Here is a 15,129-nt window from a genome sequence, read left to right as displayed (position 1 = left end):
ATCCTTGGTCGGGGAACTAAGATCCCGCAAGCTGCACGATGCAGCCAAAAAAAAAAAACCAAGAAACCTAAACTCCTAATTTATTCCCCACCCTGCCCAAATAATTTTTTGATGACAGGGGCAAAGTCTACATTTTTGGGTAAAGCACAGGAACTCCATTATTAACCAAAAGCTCACTTCCTCAAAGAGACATCATACTTCCCCTCACCGCCCTGCAACTGCTATACTAGAGTCACAGTTTCAATGAATTCTTAGAGTATTTTTTCCTTAAAGGTGTTGGAAAAAATTACAGATTCAGAAGAGGTAAAGCCCTCCTGGCTACACACACAGACTGTTTTATCTTTCTTTGTTTTCCTTATTGTGCCTCCACTGAACTAGATATTTAATAGTTTGTTCAATTTATTCCAGTTCTCCAGTTCCTGCTAAAAGGGTATTTAACCAAACAGTTACTTCAAAAAAAAAAAAAGAAGAATTTGTAATAGCCACCATATTCTCAGCAGGACAAGCCTACTGATAAACAATTGAGGTTTCTTCCAGATGGAAGACAGTATATCTGGCAGTTGCTACTGTAGAAAGATGAGAACAGATGTTAATTTGAAGGTCAAGACCAAACTGCGGCCCTTGGCAACAAACTATGTCCAAATCATCATGTTTTACTATAGAAGAAGGTGCAAACAGACGTAAATATTTTCACAAATATAAGGTGCATCCAAAGATTCAATTAACAGCTTTTGGGGAAGGAAAGAAACCTGCCAGATCAAATGTATCCAACACTTAAAATATACACTGCAATTACAGAAACAATGAAATGTGGAAAACTATACTCCTTAGAATTGACAGTTGAAAATTCTTGGTATTAGAGAAGCCAAATACAACAAAAGAATAAATAAAAAGAAGTTTAAGCCCTATTAGAGCCAGAGGGTCAAATCAGAGGTTCATATGGAAGGCAATCACTATAGTCATGAGTTCTGTGTACAAACACTTGGTTAAATGTTGTGGTTAGATCTTTACTAAAAGTCAAGACTCTGGGTAGGAGGCATTCTAGGCTTGCCCCATTATAAAAGCTTAGTTAAAGCTGAAAATAAAATAGAAACTCCAAGTAGTAAGAGATTCCAAGTAAGAAGAGACTGGCTCAATGACCTACTTATAAAAATTAGTAGTTTCCAAACAGGGGTTAACTCAGAAACAGGAAGTGCTGACTCCCTGCTCCTAAGCCCATAATATTAGGTAAAAATTAGAGAAATGTATTAACCATAGAGGTTACTGACTGTATTGCTCTATCCCAAATATATACAAATTCATATCTGAGAGCAGTTTAAGTACACATCCCTCACACATATACTTTAATATTTTTTTTTCTCACTAAGAATTCTAATGTTGTAGTATATGGGGACAATAAAATATACCTGAATAAATTCATGGGAATTACTACCCCAAATAATCATGTCTCATATGCCCTTAGACAATCAACTCAGTCCAGAGAAATAAGGGATGTCTATTCAGGAAAGTGGGAAAAGAAGACAAGGGGGCATAAGAAAGTCACTAAAAGGGAAAAAATTCAACTCTGAACACTAGGGCTTGTAGAATTAGAGGCACACTCTCAGTGAAATAAAAAGCAGATGGGCTCCAAGAAAACTAGAAGATTTGTTTTAAGACAGACATGGCAGGAATTAACAGAGATGCTTCTCTGAGATGTTATATCCCAAGGATGATTTTTTGATTCTCTCAGGAGAGAAAGAGTTGTCCCCTTACAGAAGAGTAAAATAAAAAAGGACTGTCTCAGTCACAGGAAAAAGACCTGCTCTAGAAAACTTAGGGCTCTTAGGTAAAAAAAAAAAAAAAAAAAAAGAAGCTAGTCAGATCCCAGATTTTGGAATCTGGGACAGCTCTGATGAGTAATGGTTACACTGTTTATTGAATCTAAGGTTTAAAAGGGAGCTAGGTAAAAGGAGGTGGAACAGACAGGAAGCACCTGCAGGCAGACAGAATCAATCTGAAAACCCCTGGCTAAAATAAAGAATAGGAACAAGAAATTCCTCTGTCTCCATGCTACTAGCATACTAGGTTATGTGTTTTATGAGTCCATGGGGACCAAAATGATTTTTTAAGTACTTCAGGAGAATGAGAGATTGCATTAATTAAAATAGTTATCAAAACCAATAAGCTAATCCATCCTTTATATCTCATGAGAAACTATCTCCATTATATATTTAAAAGACAGGAATCGTAGTATTGGAAACACTGCCTTGTTTCTTTGTATATGATGCTACTGAACCACCAAAAGTAGGCATACATTATTTTCATCACAGAGGAATTTGCTGCTTTTCCCAGGACCACTTCCTTTTTGCCCATTTCTGCTTGTAGCCAATTATATACTCAATTTCTGGAACCATGGTCAAAATTTATAAGCCAACAGGTTTATAAGTACAGCTTATTTGACCACAGTCTTAGAACGTGCAACTTCATTAATGTTAAACTCTAGCTAAGGGTGAAAATTATCACTAATTTAAATACAATTTATATCATAAACCAGCTTTCACCCTTTCCTTTCCAATTTAACATCTGTCTTCTCCACACTGCCTCCGTCCTACCCCACAAAAATGATTCTTCATTAAACCACACTTTCCATTTGGCTATAAATGTCTGTATGAATTATAATAAACCTCACTGGATACTAATGGAATTATTTTCCCCACGTCTGAATCAAAGTAGAAGGAAAGTACACCAAATTTAATACAAACAATCAGAACTGTCCCAGAAAGATATTTTCACATAACGTGACAAAGAATGCATTTAAATCTAGGATAATATTCAACCCATACAGCAGTCACTTGCTCTGGCAGTTATAACACTGGAAGATTTGATTATCATAAGGGGTCCTGGAGAACCAATGTATGTAGAAGCATCGTTTTGCTAAGAAACAAATGTTAATCACACATGCTGTGAGGCCAAAAGGGAAGAGCTAATGCATGAGACTAGCCAACCGCTCAGCATCTGTACCTCAAAGGCCTACTATATTTTTTAATGATTTCTTAAGGTTTAAATAATTTTCAAGGTTTCTTAATCAAAGAAGAAAATTACTTACTCCAGAAGAATATTATTCATATCCTGTGTAAAGAATTTTTTCCTTCCTTCTTCGTCAAAAAGTTTGGCAGCCTAGAGAAACACAAGATTGTCAATATAACTCTCAATAAACACATTATACATTATATGCTTCCATATCTATTTACTTAGAATAAGCTCCTTGAGGGTGGGGCTATGATTAACTTCACTTTGTATCCCAGCTTATTACCTGGCATGAGCAGGAAATTAAACAGTGCTGAAACAAAATTCAGCATACATAACATTCTTTCCTGTTATGTTTGTATTTCATTTTTCTGAATTTTCCTAAATTTAAAAAGTTACACAGGGGCTTCCCTGATGGCGCAGTGGTTAAGAATCCGCCTGCCAATGAAGGGGACATGGGTTTGAGCCCTGGTCCGGGAAGATCCCTGGTCCGTGGAGCAACTAAGCCCGTGCGCCAACAACTACCGAGCCTGCGCTCTAGAGCCCATGAGCCACACCTACTGAGCCCATGTGCCACAACTACTGAAGCCCATGCGCCTAGAGCCCATGCTCCGCAAAAGAGAAGTCACCGCAATAAGAAGCCTGCGCACTGCAACGAAGAGTAGCCCCCGCTTGCAGCAACTAGAGAAAGCCCGCATGCAGCAACGAAGACCCAACGCAGCCAAAAATAAATAAACTAAATAAATTTATTTTTTAAAAAAAGTTACACATATAAGACTTTTTAGTGCTATGGGTGTCTTGTGTATTTTGAGTATCTGTAAGGTTTATCAATTCTTGCTGTGATCTCCAAGATAACAGAAAGCAGATGTCTCATTTTCTACAAGACAATACTGTCCAACAATGTGTCTGATATTCTATATATTATACTCATTACCATGTTTAATCTTCATAACAGCCAGTGACATTGGTATTATAGCTCCCATTTTACAAACAAGGAACCGAAATCTTACAGAAGTTACGTGATATGCCCCCAAATCACACGGCTAGTAAGTGGTGAATCCAGGACTCAGACCAGAAGCTTTCTGACTTCAACTGTACAACACTGTCACCCTGTACAAAGATACTCAGCTAACTGCAGCCAGTCTGGGTTCTACCTAATTACTAACAATGAAAAAATTAGCCACAGTCATTATCAAGGGATAAGCAACAATTAATTCAATGAGGATAAGAATATTTTCATCACTGTGTTTGTCACCTTAACCAGTTTACCAGAAACAAAGAGTATGCAAACCAAGACACTGTACCATAAGCAAAATTTACTGGGGAAATCACAAAAGATAGTTTATCTTGAGATGCCCAAGATGTAAAACATCTAGAGGCCTGATCCAATAATCTGAGCAAGCCACATGCTGACTCTGTCAGTCGGTAGATTGATAATTTTACACTGTTTGACAACATCACATTCTGTAAATAGAAGAGGACAATTTCTGAGATGTGCCTCAGTGCTTCTTAGAAAGGATGAAGACTAGGTATGTGTAGGGAGAAGAAATATAGGAAGAAAGCCAGAATGGAAACTAAACTTCAAGAAAGAGAATCAAAAGAAGTCAAGAGGCTGAACAGTGGAAGATATGTTACAAAGTGAGAAAAGAGCAACAAGAAGAAAGTCCTTATCAGACAGATATGAGCATTTTAGGCAACAATGAATTCTCATCTCCTGAAGAAAAAAATACCATCTCCTATTTCAACGAAAAAAATACAGAGAATTCACAGATACTAATAAGTGAAATGAATCTTCTTATTGATAATTTCCTACTAAGAGGTTTGGAAGTAGCTGTTCTAATCCTAGCATGGCTACTACAGAAAGAGTTTTTAGTATATGAGATATAACAGCACCTTACAAGATTGAAACACACTCATTACTGATCAGTTCTGTTTATTAAGTGAAAATGAATGGCATACAACACAGTGGACGGAGTGCAAGTTATAAAGCATGATGGTCCTGCCTTTAAATCCTGACTTTGCATCAAGCCTCACCCATTTAAAAATTATGTGGCCTTGGGAAATTCCTTTAACCTTTCTGAACCTTAGTTTCCGCATCTATTAAATGGAAGAATACTACCTACCTCACAGAATTGTTGGAGGATGAGACTACACAGTATATACAGTATTCTAAGCCCAGTCAGGGCACTGTCTCCTGAACAATAAATGATGTCTTGTGAAGCTGTGGGTCCCAGGAGCACTGCACTCAATACAAGGTATAGGTTTTTGCTAAATAAATAATAGCTGTTATTATTAATTATATATTGAAAAACCTGGATTACATCCCTAGCACTTTTTATTTAAAACATAAAAGAAACTAAAGATTTTAGGGGCAACATGGGACAGCAAAAAGCATGTACTATTGAGTCAGGTGAACCCCTGTGTTTAAATTCGGGCTCCACCAGTTACTAGTGTTGTGCACTGACCAAGCTATTTAACCTACCTCCACTTAAGTTTGTTAACCATAAAAAGGAAATAATACCTACACTTCATACATAAAGTGGTTAAGAATAGTAAATAAAAAACCTATTTGATTAATAAAATGATTGTATACTTTTCAAAAAATAAGCACAGAAAATAACAAAAGAATGAAAAACAAAGGAGGGGGAGGGAACAATAAAACAGAATATAAAAGAAAATGACAGAATAAAGATGAATTATATCATTATCATTATAACAGCAGTAGGTAAGATAAAATTTTAAAGAGAAAATCTTAAAAAATACTCAGATGAGGTCGATAAACAAATTTCCATTTACATGCTGTCTATAAGAGAAAGCTAAAATAAGTCAAAAAATAAAAGAATTCAAAAAAAAAAAAAAAGAGCTAAAATGAAGGTAAATGATGGGAAAAGCTATACCATGCAAAAATAAAGAAAAAGGAGTCTACAGTAAAATCAGACAAAACTGAATTCGAGGTGAAAAGCATTAATAGCACAGAAAGGGTCACCTTCAAATGATAAATATCACAACAGTGATCTAGCCATCAAGAATTTTATGGGCCAACAAACAATAAAGCATAGAAATAAACAAAGCAGAGGACTTCCCTGGTGGCACAGTGGTTAAGAATCCACCTGCCAATGCAGGGGACACGGGTTCAAGCCCTGGTCCGGGAAGATCCCTCATGTCACGGAGCAGCTAAGCCCGTGCGCCACAACTACTGAAACCTGCGTGCCACAACTACTGAAGCCCGCGTGTCTAGAGCCCGTGCTCCGCAACAAAGAGAAGCCATTGCAACGAGAAGCCCACACACTGCAATAAAGAGTAGACCCCGCTCGCCGCAACTAGAGAAAGCCCGCGCACAGCAACGAAGACCCAATGCAGCCAAAAAAAATTAAATAAATAAAATAAAAATAGCTCATTTGTAAAATAAAAGATACTTAGAAGTAAATGACAGTGAAAATCTTACCAAAAAAAGTAAAAAGAAAAGAAACAAAGCAAAAACTATGGTAAATACAAGTTATAACCTAAGAAACACTGGCAATGAGATACTTGAGCACAACTCTCTAAGTCCTGAACTAATAAATAAAGTACCTTAAAATAAGTAAAAATGTAAGAGAATTTAATAAGCCACAACCTCAGAAGAAATGCTAAAGAACAAAAACAGAAAAAAGAATAGAACCGATAAACAGAATCCATGAGTCAGTTGTTGGAAAAATTAGATAAATCTCTCGCTTTCCTAATCAGATATTTAAAATTCAGAAAGAGTTAAGAGAAATAAATACAACATAGAGAATAAATTTAAAATGTGATTTAAATGGTTACTATAACCCTAGAAGAAAGAAACAAGTTGTAGAATAGTCCATACATTATACTTCGACTAACAATTATTTTTAATAACAACACATTTGCAAATGCATGGATTAAAATCCAGAAAAATAAGCAGTTTAATAGTGGTTATCCCTGCTGGGGGTGGGGAATGTCTGATTATGGGGTATCTTTCCCTAAGTATAAAATACAATTTAGGGACTTCCCTGGTGGTCCAGTGGTTAAGAATCTGCCTTCCAATGCAGGGGATAAGGGTTCGATCCCTGGTCAGGGAACCAAGATCCCACATGCCTCGGGGCCACTAAGCCCGCACCGCAACTAGAGAAGCCCGAGAGCCACAACGAAGACCCAGTGCAGCCAAAAAAAAAAAATTTATATTGAGTGTATGGCTTCTGTAATCAGGAAAAAAAAAAAAAAGAGGACTAAAACATGGCATGGGTTCAAACAAACATGCTAAAGTAATAAAAAAAAAAGGGCATTTTAAGCAAGGTTTGAAACATTTTAAGTCAAAATTATATTTCCCTGAGATTAAAGGGAGAAGTGTACTGACATACCTGGATTTGCAGCTAGTTAAATAAAGATTACATACCCAAGTCAATCGGGAGAGGAATCTACTGTGAAATGCTAAAATCTCAACTCTTAAAAGTTTGTCTAGTGAGAACACAATGTTTGCTTACTAAAGCTGCTGATTAGCTGGTAAGGACTAGCTGGTAAAATCGATTGTAGAATAACTAGTTGTTAACATAGTTGGGACCAAGTTCAAGTACACTTCTGCATTGTTACTATTTGTTCCTACCTTTCTTCTATTTTCTTTACATGACTATGTATGTATTTATGAAACCTATGCAGAAAAATATTTATAAAGTGAGATAATAAAACAACCAACTGTTATCCATGTTATAACTATATTTAAAAGAAAAAGGCTATGCATAGAGCCAATGCTTAAAAGGAAATATAGAAAATAAAGTTACTTATAAGTAGTTAGGATTATAGGTTATTATTTTTGCCTGAAAGTAATTATTGTTATGTTTGTGCAGCAAACACAACACAAGAAAATTATCACACTTACTACGCGGAGGTCTTCGATACGTTTTTCAAGAAGGACGGGCAGACCCTCTGGGAGTGTAGGTACCACCTTGGGCATAACTTGAGAGGCATAGGTTGGCTGGGTGGTGTTTCCATTCTCTCCTCCTGACTCAGAGAGGGGGCTACCATTAGAAGCAGCATCCAGTAATCTGTCAAAGTCGAAATCATCTAGCATCTCTAGGGCATTTTCAGCTTCCTGAAATAGTTCATGTTCATTTGTGCTAACAAAAATGGGGAGGTCCGGATCAGCACTATTCAGATTTAAGTCCGAGACATCATTTCCCAATGCCACAGCAGCAGAGGGGGTTTTATTCAGAGAGGAGGTTGAGAAGTTCACTGGGACTTTAGGGTTAGACTCCTTCCTTAATGCATCCTTCTCTCTTTGAAATTTTCTTATCATGGCAGCTAGAGAAAGAGAATCTTTATAACGTTTCTTCTTTTTTTCAGATTTGTGTGAATTTAGAGCCACAACTCTGTGAAGAAAAAAGTGATCAGTTAGGCTATGTATGATTTTAAAGGTTAAAACCCCAAGTAAATAAGCAGGCACAGAATTAAAATAATCATTTGATAGGTGAGGAAGCAAATTTGTTACTAAATTACACTTTTACAATGGCATCTTCATCATCATCTGGATTGTCACTTATGAAAGGAAGATAGGTGAATGGCCATTAGAGTGAAGAAAATGAAAGCAATAACGTCAACAGAAATAAACAAAACTGAATAGAGCTCTGGTTTATTAAGTATACGAAGTTAGGGAATTCCCTGGCGGTCCACTGGTTAGGACTCCTTACTTTCACTGCCAAGGATGCAGGTTCAATCCCTGGTCGTGCATCTAAGATCCCGCAAGCCCCTCGGCGTGGCCAAAATAAAAAAAATACAAGAAAATGAAAGTATACGAAGTTAAACTTACTACTCTTTTTGGAATGTTCATTCTTTAGCACATCTATAAAGTAGGCACGTAAAGAATTAACGAAGTAAAGAAATGCACTTTTGCTGAAAACAGAGTTGATTACAACCAGAGAAACCTACATAGTACACCTTCAAACTGGTACCCCAGGTGGTTTGTGCTACAAACTGCCAAAGAAATGCAAAATGTCTGTGTCAATCTGTGAGCCTTCATTCATCACCATGTCTTCTATCCAGACCCTATTTTATCTGCTACTACCTTCTGATCATTTTTCACTTTCCATTCTAGGAACAGCCTTCTGAGGCTTTCGGATAGATCCGTGTAATTTTCAATGACAACTTTCTCCCTATAGGGACTAAGAGGAAAGGGTGGTCTCAGTTTAGCTATCACCTTCTCTAAAAAATCTTTTCTAAATTTTATGGCTTATATGCTTCCACGTGCACTACAGAACCTAAAAGATTATTAGTGCCTTACAGGTAGGCCAGTGTTTCATTTACTGTTATATATCCAAAACCCAGACAGTGTCTGGTACACAGTAAGCACTTAGTAAATATTTGCTGAATGAAATCAGTTACAAATTTGAGAAAATGATAAATTCAATAAAAGGCATTACTTACAGTTTCTGTTCATAAAAAGTTTACTCGTAAATAATGAACATTTAAAACAACCAGTAGTAATATTTTTTTTTTCTTAATAATTTCTTAATGACTCAGGGATCACTATAATCTCATGTTTAGGAGGGGATAAATACCTCCCTACATCAACTCTGGGGATACTGACAGCCCCAAATTCAGATGTACCTCCTCTGCTAAGGAGGGAAGGAAAATCCAGCCTCTCACAAGTTTTTGTCCCTTGACTCTACAAAAAAAGCCATAGAGAAGTAGAGACAAATGGTAGCTTTATGACTGCAAGGTACAAACATTTATTCTTAAAAAAAAAGTCTTTTTTTTTTTTCTTTCTTTCTTTTTTTTCGTGGTTGTGCCTCGCGGCTTGCGGGATCTTGGTTCCCCATCAGGGATCAGGAATTTCACCCAGGCCCCGGCAGTGAACGTGCTGAGTCCTAACCACTGGACCGCCAGGGAATTCCCTCTTATGCCTTAATAAGGCTTTTGAGAAATTCTACTTGGTTTTTTAGAGGCCATATCATTATCTAAAGTCACAAGCGTTAAGAATAGCTAAATAAAATCAATGACTTTTAAAAAATATTAAAACAACCATAAATCGCTTATACAAAGACTACCGCCAATTGTCAATCCCCAGGCATCTAAGCTCAGTTTTAGTACAAAAAAATTAAAATAACATGTTCAATGTTTGTACCATCTTTTCAAACTGGTTCTTGTTGATAAAATGTTGTAATGAGCAAAATACTTAACAAATTTGTAAATGTGATCTAAAACACCTTAATCTCTAAGATGACTTCTACTTATTAATAAATACAATATTATTAAAATATAAGTTAATAGGTCACTGACATTTATAAATACTGTATTAAATTAGACCCAGCTAAGCTGAACTAATTAATGCTAAATATATCTTTCTAAAAGGAGAGTCTGTCATGCTACAACACTAGTTCCCTCATTATGTCTAATTTCACATACCCCAGTTGTTTCGGTACTTTTTTCCTTGGCTTCTTCTCCTTTTCCCCTTCCTCTTTCCGCTTCCGCTTCTTCATCTCAATATCATCTTCTTTCATTTTGGGAATCTACAAAATGATTAAATGCATAACTTACCTAAGTATTACTGCTTTACTCTCTGATGTTATCAATCCAGCACCAGGGCAAGTGGTTTTTCTCAAATTTCACGGTGCATTAGAATTGCTTGTTAAAAATGCAGATTCCCTGGGTCCATGAGAACTCCCACCCCTGGTTTTGGTTCAGTTAAAGGTTTGGTAGAGCCTTTTAATCTGCATTTTTAACAAACATTTTGGTGATTCTGGTACAAATATGTCTTTGGCTCACACTTCAAGGAACGCTTATCTAAGGACATTCTATTCATTTCCCAAATACAATATATATATTCTATAAAATTTGCTTTACATCTTAGGAAGAGTAACAGCTATTAACAGTCATTTCCATATCAAGTCTTAACGTATCCTAGAACCTCAACCTTATCCAGAAACAGATTATCAGACTAGATATGGAGAGAGAAGTTTTAAAAGAAAGTATTAGAATTATATTAGAATTATAATAGAATTATAATAGAATTTTATGATATAAAAATAAATTTCCCTGTATCCATATAATTTTACTTTTAAGCATGTAATTAACTATAAATTCATTAAACAATGGTTAGCATTTTACTTTTCCTTATATTCACAGCTGTAAAGTACAAGTAAAAATCAAAAAATATATCCTTTTAATTGAATGCTCTCATTACTGTTGCAATGTTGGATAAACTCACTTTGGGTGGCTTGTGCTTTTGGTTGTCTGTAATATCTTCTTCTTCAGTATCTGAAGCTTGGCGAAACTGGAGAGTGCCAGTGTTGATATAAAAGCCTCCATATTTTGTTGTTAGAGAAGCAGGAACTAATTCGTCATACTAGATTTAAAAAAAAGGCTTCAGATGTATCTTATTATCTTTAATTCTATAAATATGTCAAAGAAATTCAATCACCGTGTCAGAATCTTCCTTAAACCTTAACTGCAAAACTAACTGCAATGAGGATGTTTGTGAATAAATAAAGAGAAAGTTACTATCTGGAACAGAAATGAGCTCTGATCATTCAATATTTAAGAAATGAACTTCTGGAATACTGAAGCAGATTCTAAATATATCATCTGCTGAGAAAAATTTAAGGATCACTGCTATTCTTAATGACAAATGATTCTGATGAGAAACTGAAACAAGTTAAAACAAATGACTGAATGTCCAGGCAGCAAATGAACTTCATTTCTTACCATATTGGTATATAATTTTATTCATAAAGAGATTATAAAAAATAAAAGGTTATTTCTTCTGCCTTAGCTCTAAGCTTTTAAGTAGGGAATATTTTTTAAACATATAAACGAAAAATAGCATATATATATGTTTTAAAGGGAAGTAGAAAAAGAACTGCCCTGTTCGGTAAGCATACACCGAGGGCCCATAATGAGCCAGGCACTTTGCTTCGAAAAAGAGACTCAAATTGTCTAAATCAGTCTGAATGTCCTCTAAGCCTGGATTTTAAGGTTTATCATTATCTCACCTGATGAAGATGAAGAAAAGCAATCACTAAATGGAAGGCCAGTCTTAACTAAACGAAGATGTTCATGGCAGAAGAGAAAAAAAGGAACTATTTATCTAACAAAAGCAAGATACCTGCTACCTGGGTTCCCCAGAACTCTACTAAAGGGTTTTCTTCATATTACATAATTAGTCTTTAAGAAAATCATATTTGTAAGGAAAATTCTTTGCCATAGGCAAAAAATATACAGAACATATTAGTTACTCTAAAAATATTAAGGCTAAGTACAAAAGTTGTGATTTTAACCTGTATCATTTTAAATTACGTGGAAAATGGAAAAAGAAAGAATGTACATTTAATCATATTGAATCAAAAAGGAATGAAGTTAGAAAAAGAAAAAGAAAAAAGGAATGAACTGCTTTCTTGTTGCTCCACTTGCGCGGCTACTACTGTACAAAGACCTACAGGCAAGACCTTCAGAAAGGGCCCAGTACTATATGCGAGTAAAGGAGCGATGTGAGGAGTAAAGGATTAAAAGTGAAAAGGCTCTGTAGTCATTATTTTGAAAATCTGTAATTTTGATAAGATAAATACACCTGTACTTTCTGCTTACATATACTTGTATACTGCTTTATAATTTTCAATGCTTCTTCATATAAATTATTTCACTTGATCCTCCTCATACCCTTTTGAGGCAAGGAAAGTAAATATTCCCATTTTATAAGTGAAAACCAAATTCAGAGAGGTTAAGAACCTTGCCAGAGTACTTTTATTAGTTTATGGCAGAGTCACTGACTGCTTCCCAGCCCATCCACTGTACCAAGCAGCATCTCACGTGGAAAACACACTCAACACCAGGTTCCCAGGCAATGTGGATGTGTTCAATGTCTGTCTTCTTCTGCAGTATTCTGCTGAGCTTTCCCTACCAGAACACTTTTCAGGAGAACAAACTCTTTATGCATATTTGATTTAGCCTTTGTTTTTTTTTTTGTCTTTCAAATTTAACTGGGTGGACTGTAGTTTTATTTGCTAAATCTGGCAACCACACTAAAGTGACACAAACAGTAAGTGACACAGCAAGGATTAATACACAGCCTCCACTGCACTGTGAATTATAAATGTGCCAAGCATTTTTTTGGTAAGGTACAGGAAATATTCTGTTTTTTTTTTGTTTGTTTGTTTTTATTGAGGTAATATTGGTTTATAACCTTATATAAGTTTCACATGTACATTATATTTCTACTTCTGTATCATTTAGCCTTTTAAGTACAATGTATTAAGAGGCAATGGATCACTGAACTTGAGAATCAGATTTACTAGATCCTTTGCCAACAACTAGCTATTGTGACCCAGAGTAAATCACTTAACATCAATACTTCAGGGCTGTAAAACAGGAACAATATTACTTACTTCACAAAGTTCTAGTGAAATTTAAAAGAGATAACCTAAATAAAAGCATTACTCATGTCTGGTATTATTATTATTTCTCAATAACAAAAACATTTTCTTTCGGTCTTTTAAAAATTTGGCAGCATAAGTGTTAGACTAAAAATAATCTTCAAAAGCATTTATTTTCAGATATTATAGTAGTGAGTAGTATACAATTCTGAAAGTTAATTAGAACCAGATTATTATCACTCTCTATCGAATAATATATGAACAGTGAAAGCCTACTGGTGGGAATTCCCTGGAGGTCCAGTGGTTAGGACTCCGCGCTTTCACTGCTGAGGGCCCAGGTTCAATCCCTGGTCGGGGAACTAAGATTCCACAAGGCGCGTGGCACAGCAAAAAAAAAAAAAAAAAAAAAAAAAAAGGCCAACTGGCAATACAATCATTCAAAAAAACAGAGAATCATTTGGTTGGCTCCTAAGTGTTTTATGTCTGAATTATTGAATTATAATGAGAACCAAATAATCTATTAAGGACAATGATACAAAATTATTTTGCAAGTCAATAAACAACCTGTGCTTTAGTTCAATTTCCTCGTATAAAACAGGGACCTAACTTGTCCTATAAATGTCAGTAATTGTATAACTTATACAACTTATACCTATAAAATTTATCCTTATTTATTAGAGCAGTGGCTTTCAAATTTTCTTCACCACAACCCAAGTGGAAAATATACTACACATCAAAAGCCAGTGCACGGTACAAACACACAAACATAATAAAAATCACATAATGTACCAGTGGTTTACTGTTAACAGCTCCTATTCTATTCTATTTTATTCTCTTTAAAAATGCTGGCCACAGTCTCTAAACTGATACACAGGTCCAATTATGGGTTATAAAAATCTGTTTGAAAAACACTTTATTCAAATATTTGGAATGCTACAAAGGAAAATATTAAAAATGCTATTTATGAAAGGCTACATACTATATGATTCCAACTATATGACATTCTGGAAAAGGCAAAACTATGGAGACAATAAAAAGATTAGTGGCTGCAGGTGTTAGGGAGGGATGAATAGGCAGAGCACATATTTTTTTAGGGCTGTGAAACTATCCTGTATGACAGTATAATGGTGGGTACATGTCATTACACATTTGTTAAAACCCATAGAATGTACAACACCAAGAGTAAATCCTAAGGTAAACTATGGACTCTGGGTGATGATGCGTCAATGTAGGTTCTTCGACTGTAACTAGTATACCACTCTGGTGGGGGAATGCTGATAATGGAAGCTGTGTTGTGAGGGCAGGGAGTATATGGGAAATTTCTGTACCTTCCATTCAATTTTGCTGTGAACCTAAAACTGCTCTAAAAAAATTAAGTTTACTAATTTTAAAAAAATATTTATTTATTTATTTATTTGGCTGCGCAGGGTCTTAGTTGCGGCATGTGGGATCTTTTCTTTTTTTAGTTTGGCATGCGGGATCCCTAGTTCCCTGACCAGGGATTGAATACAGGCACCCTGCATTGGGAGCCCAGAGTCTTAACCACTGGATCACCAGGAAGTCCCACGTTTATTAATTTTTTAAAAACTCTATTTATGTAAGCCTGAGTACATGGAATGTCCATTTATATATGGCTGAGTTCCCTATTGTGTTACTTAGAATTCAAAAATCTACTTTACATATAATGTTAACACCAGTACCAATGCTTTATACTTGCATTATGTTTTTCAGCATGTCATTATCTTGAGTCTCAGAGTACAAATTC

General features: G+C 35.6%; 1 protein-coding gene across 4 annotated transcripts in view; it reads right to left on the bottom strand.

The window, feature by feature from the left end:
• The window catches only part of UBN2 (ubinuclein 2), an 84,402-nt gene that overhangs the window by 42,633 nt on the left and 26,640 nt on the right, over positions 1-15,129 (bottom strand). For all 4 annotated transcript variants that reach the window (XR_009701795.1, XM_061198091.1, XM_061198093.1 and 1 more), the window contains 4 exons: positions 11,204-11,341; positions 10,402-10,505; positions 7,880-8,369; positions 3,086-3,156 (listed from right to left, as the gene is read on the bottom strand). Coding sequence is in view for 3 of the 4 variants with exons in the window: in XM_061198091.1 (XP_061054074.1) it covers positions 3,086-3,156; positions 7,880-8,369; positions 10,402-10,505; positions 11,204-11,341 (803 nt within the window). In the remaining variant the exon portion in view is untranslated. The remainder of the gene's footprint in view (positions 1-3,085; positions 3,157-7,879; positions 8,370-10,401; positions 10,506-11,203; positions 11,342-15,129) is intronic.

The sequence above is a fragment of the Eubalaena glacialis genome, chromosome 8 (genome assembly GCF_028564815.1).
Source record: "Eubalaena glacialis isolate mEubGla1 chromosome 8, mEubGla1.1.hap2.+ XY, whole genome shotgun sequence".
NCBI classification, from domain to species: domain Eukaryota; kingdom Metazoa; phylum Chordata; class Mammalia; order Artiodactyla; family Balaenidae; genus Eubalaena; species Eubalaena glacialis.
This window is presented reverse-complemented; position numbering and strand designations above follow the sequence as displayed.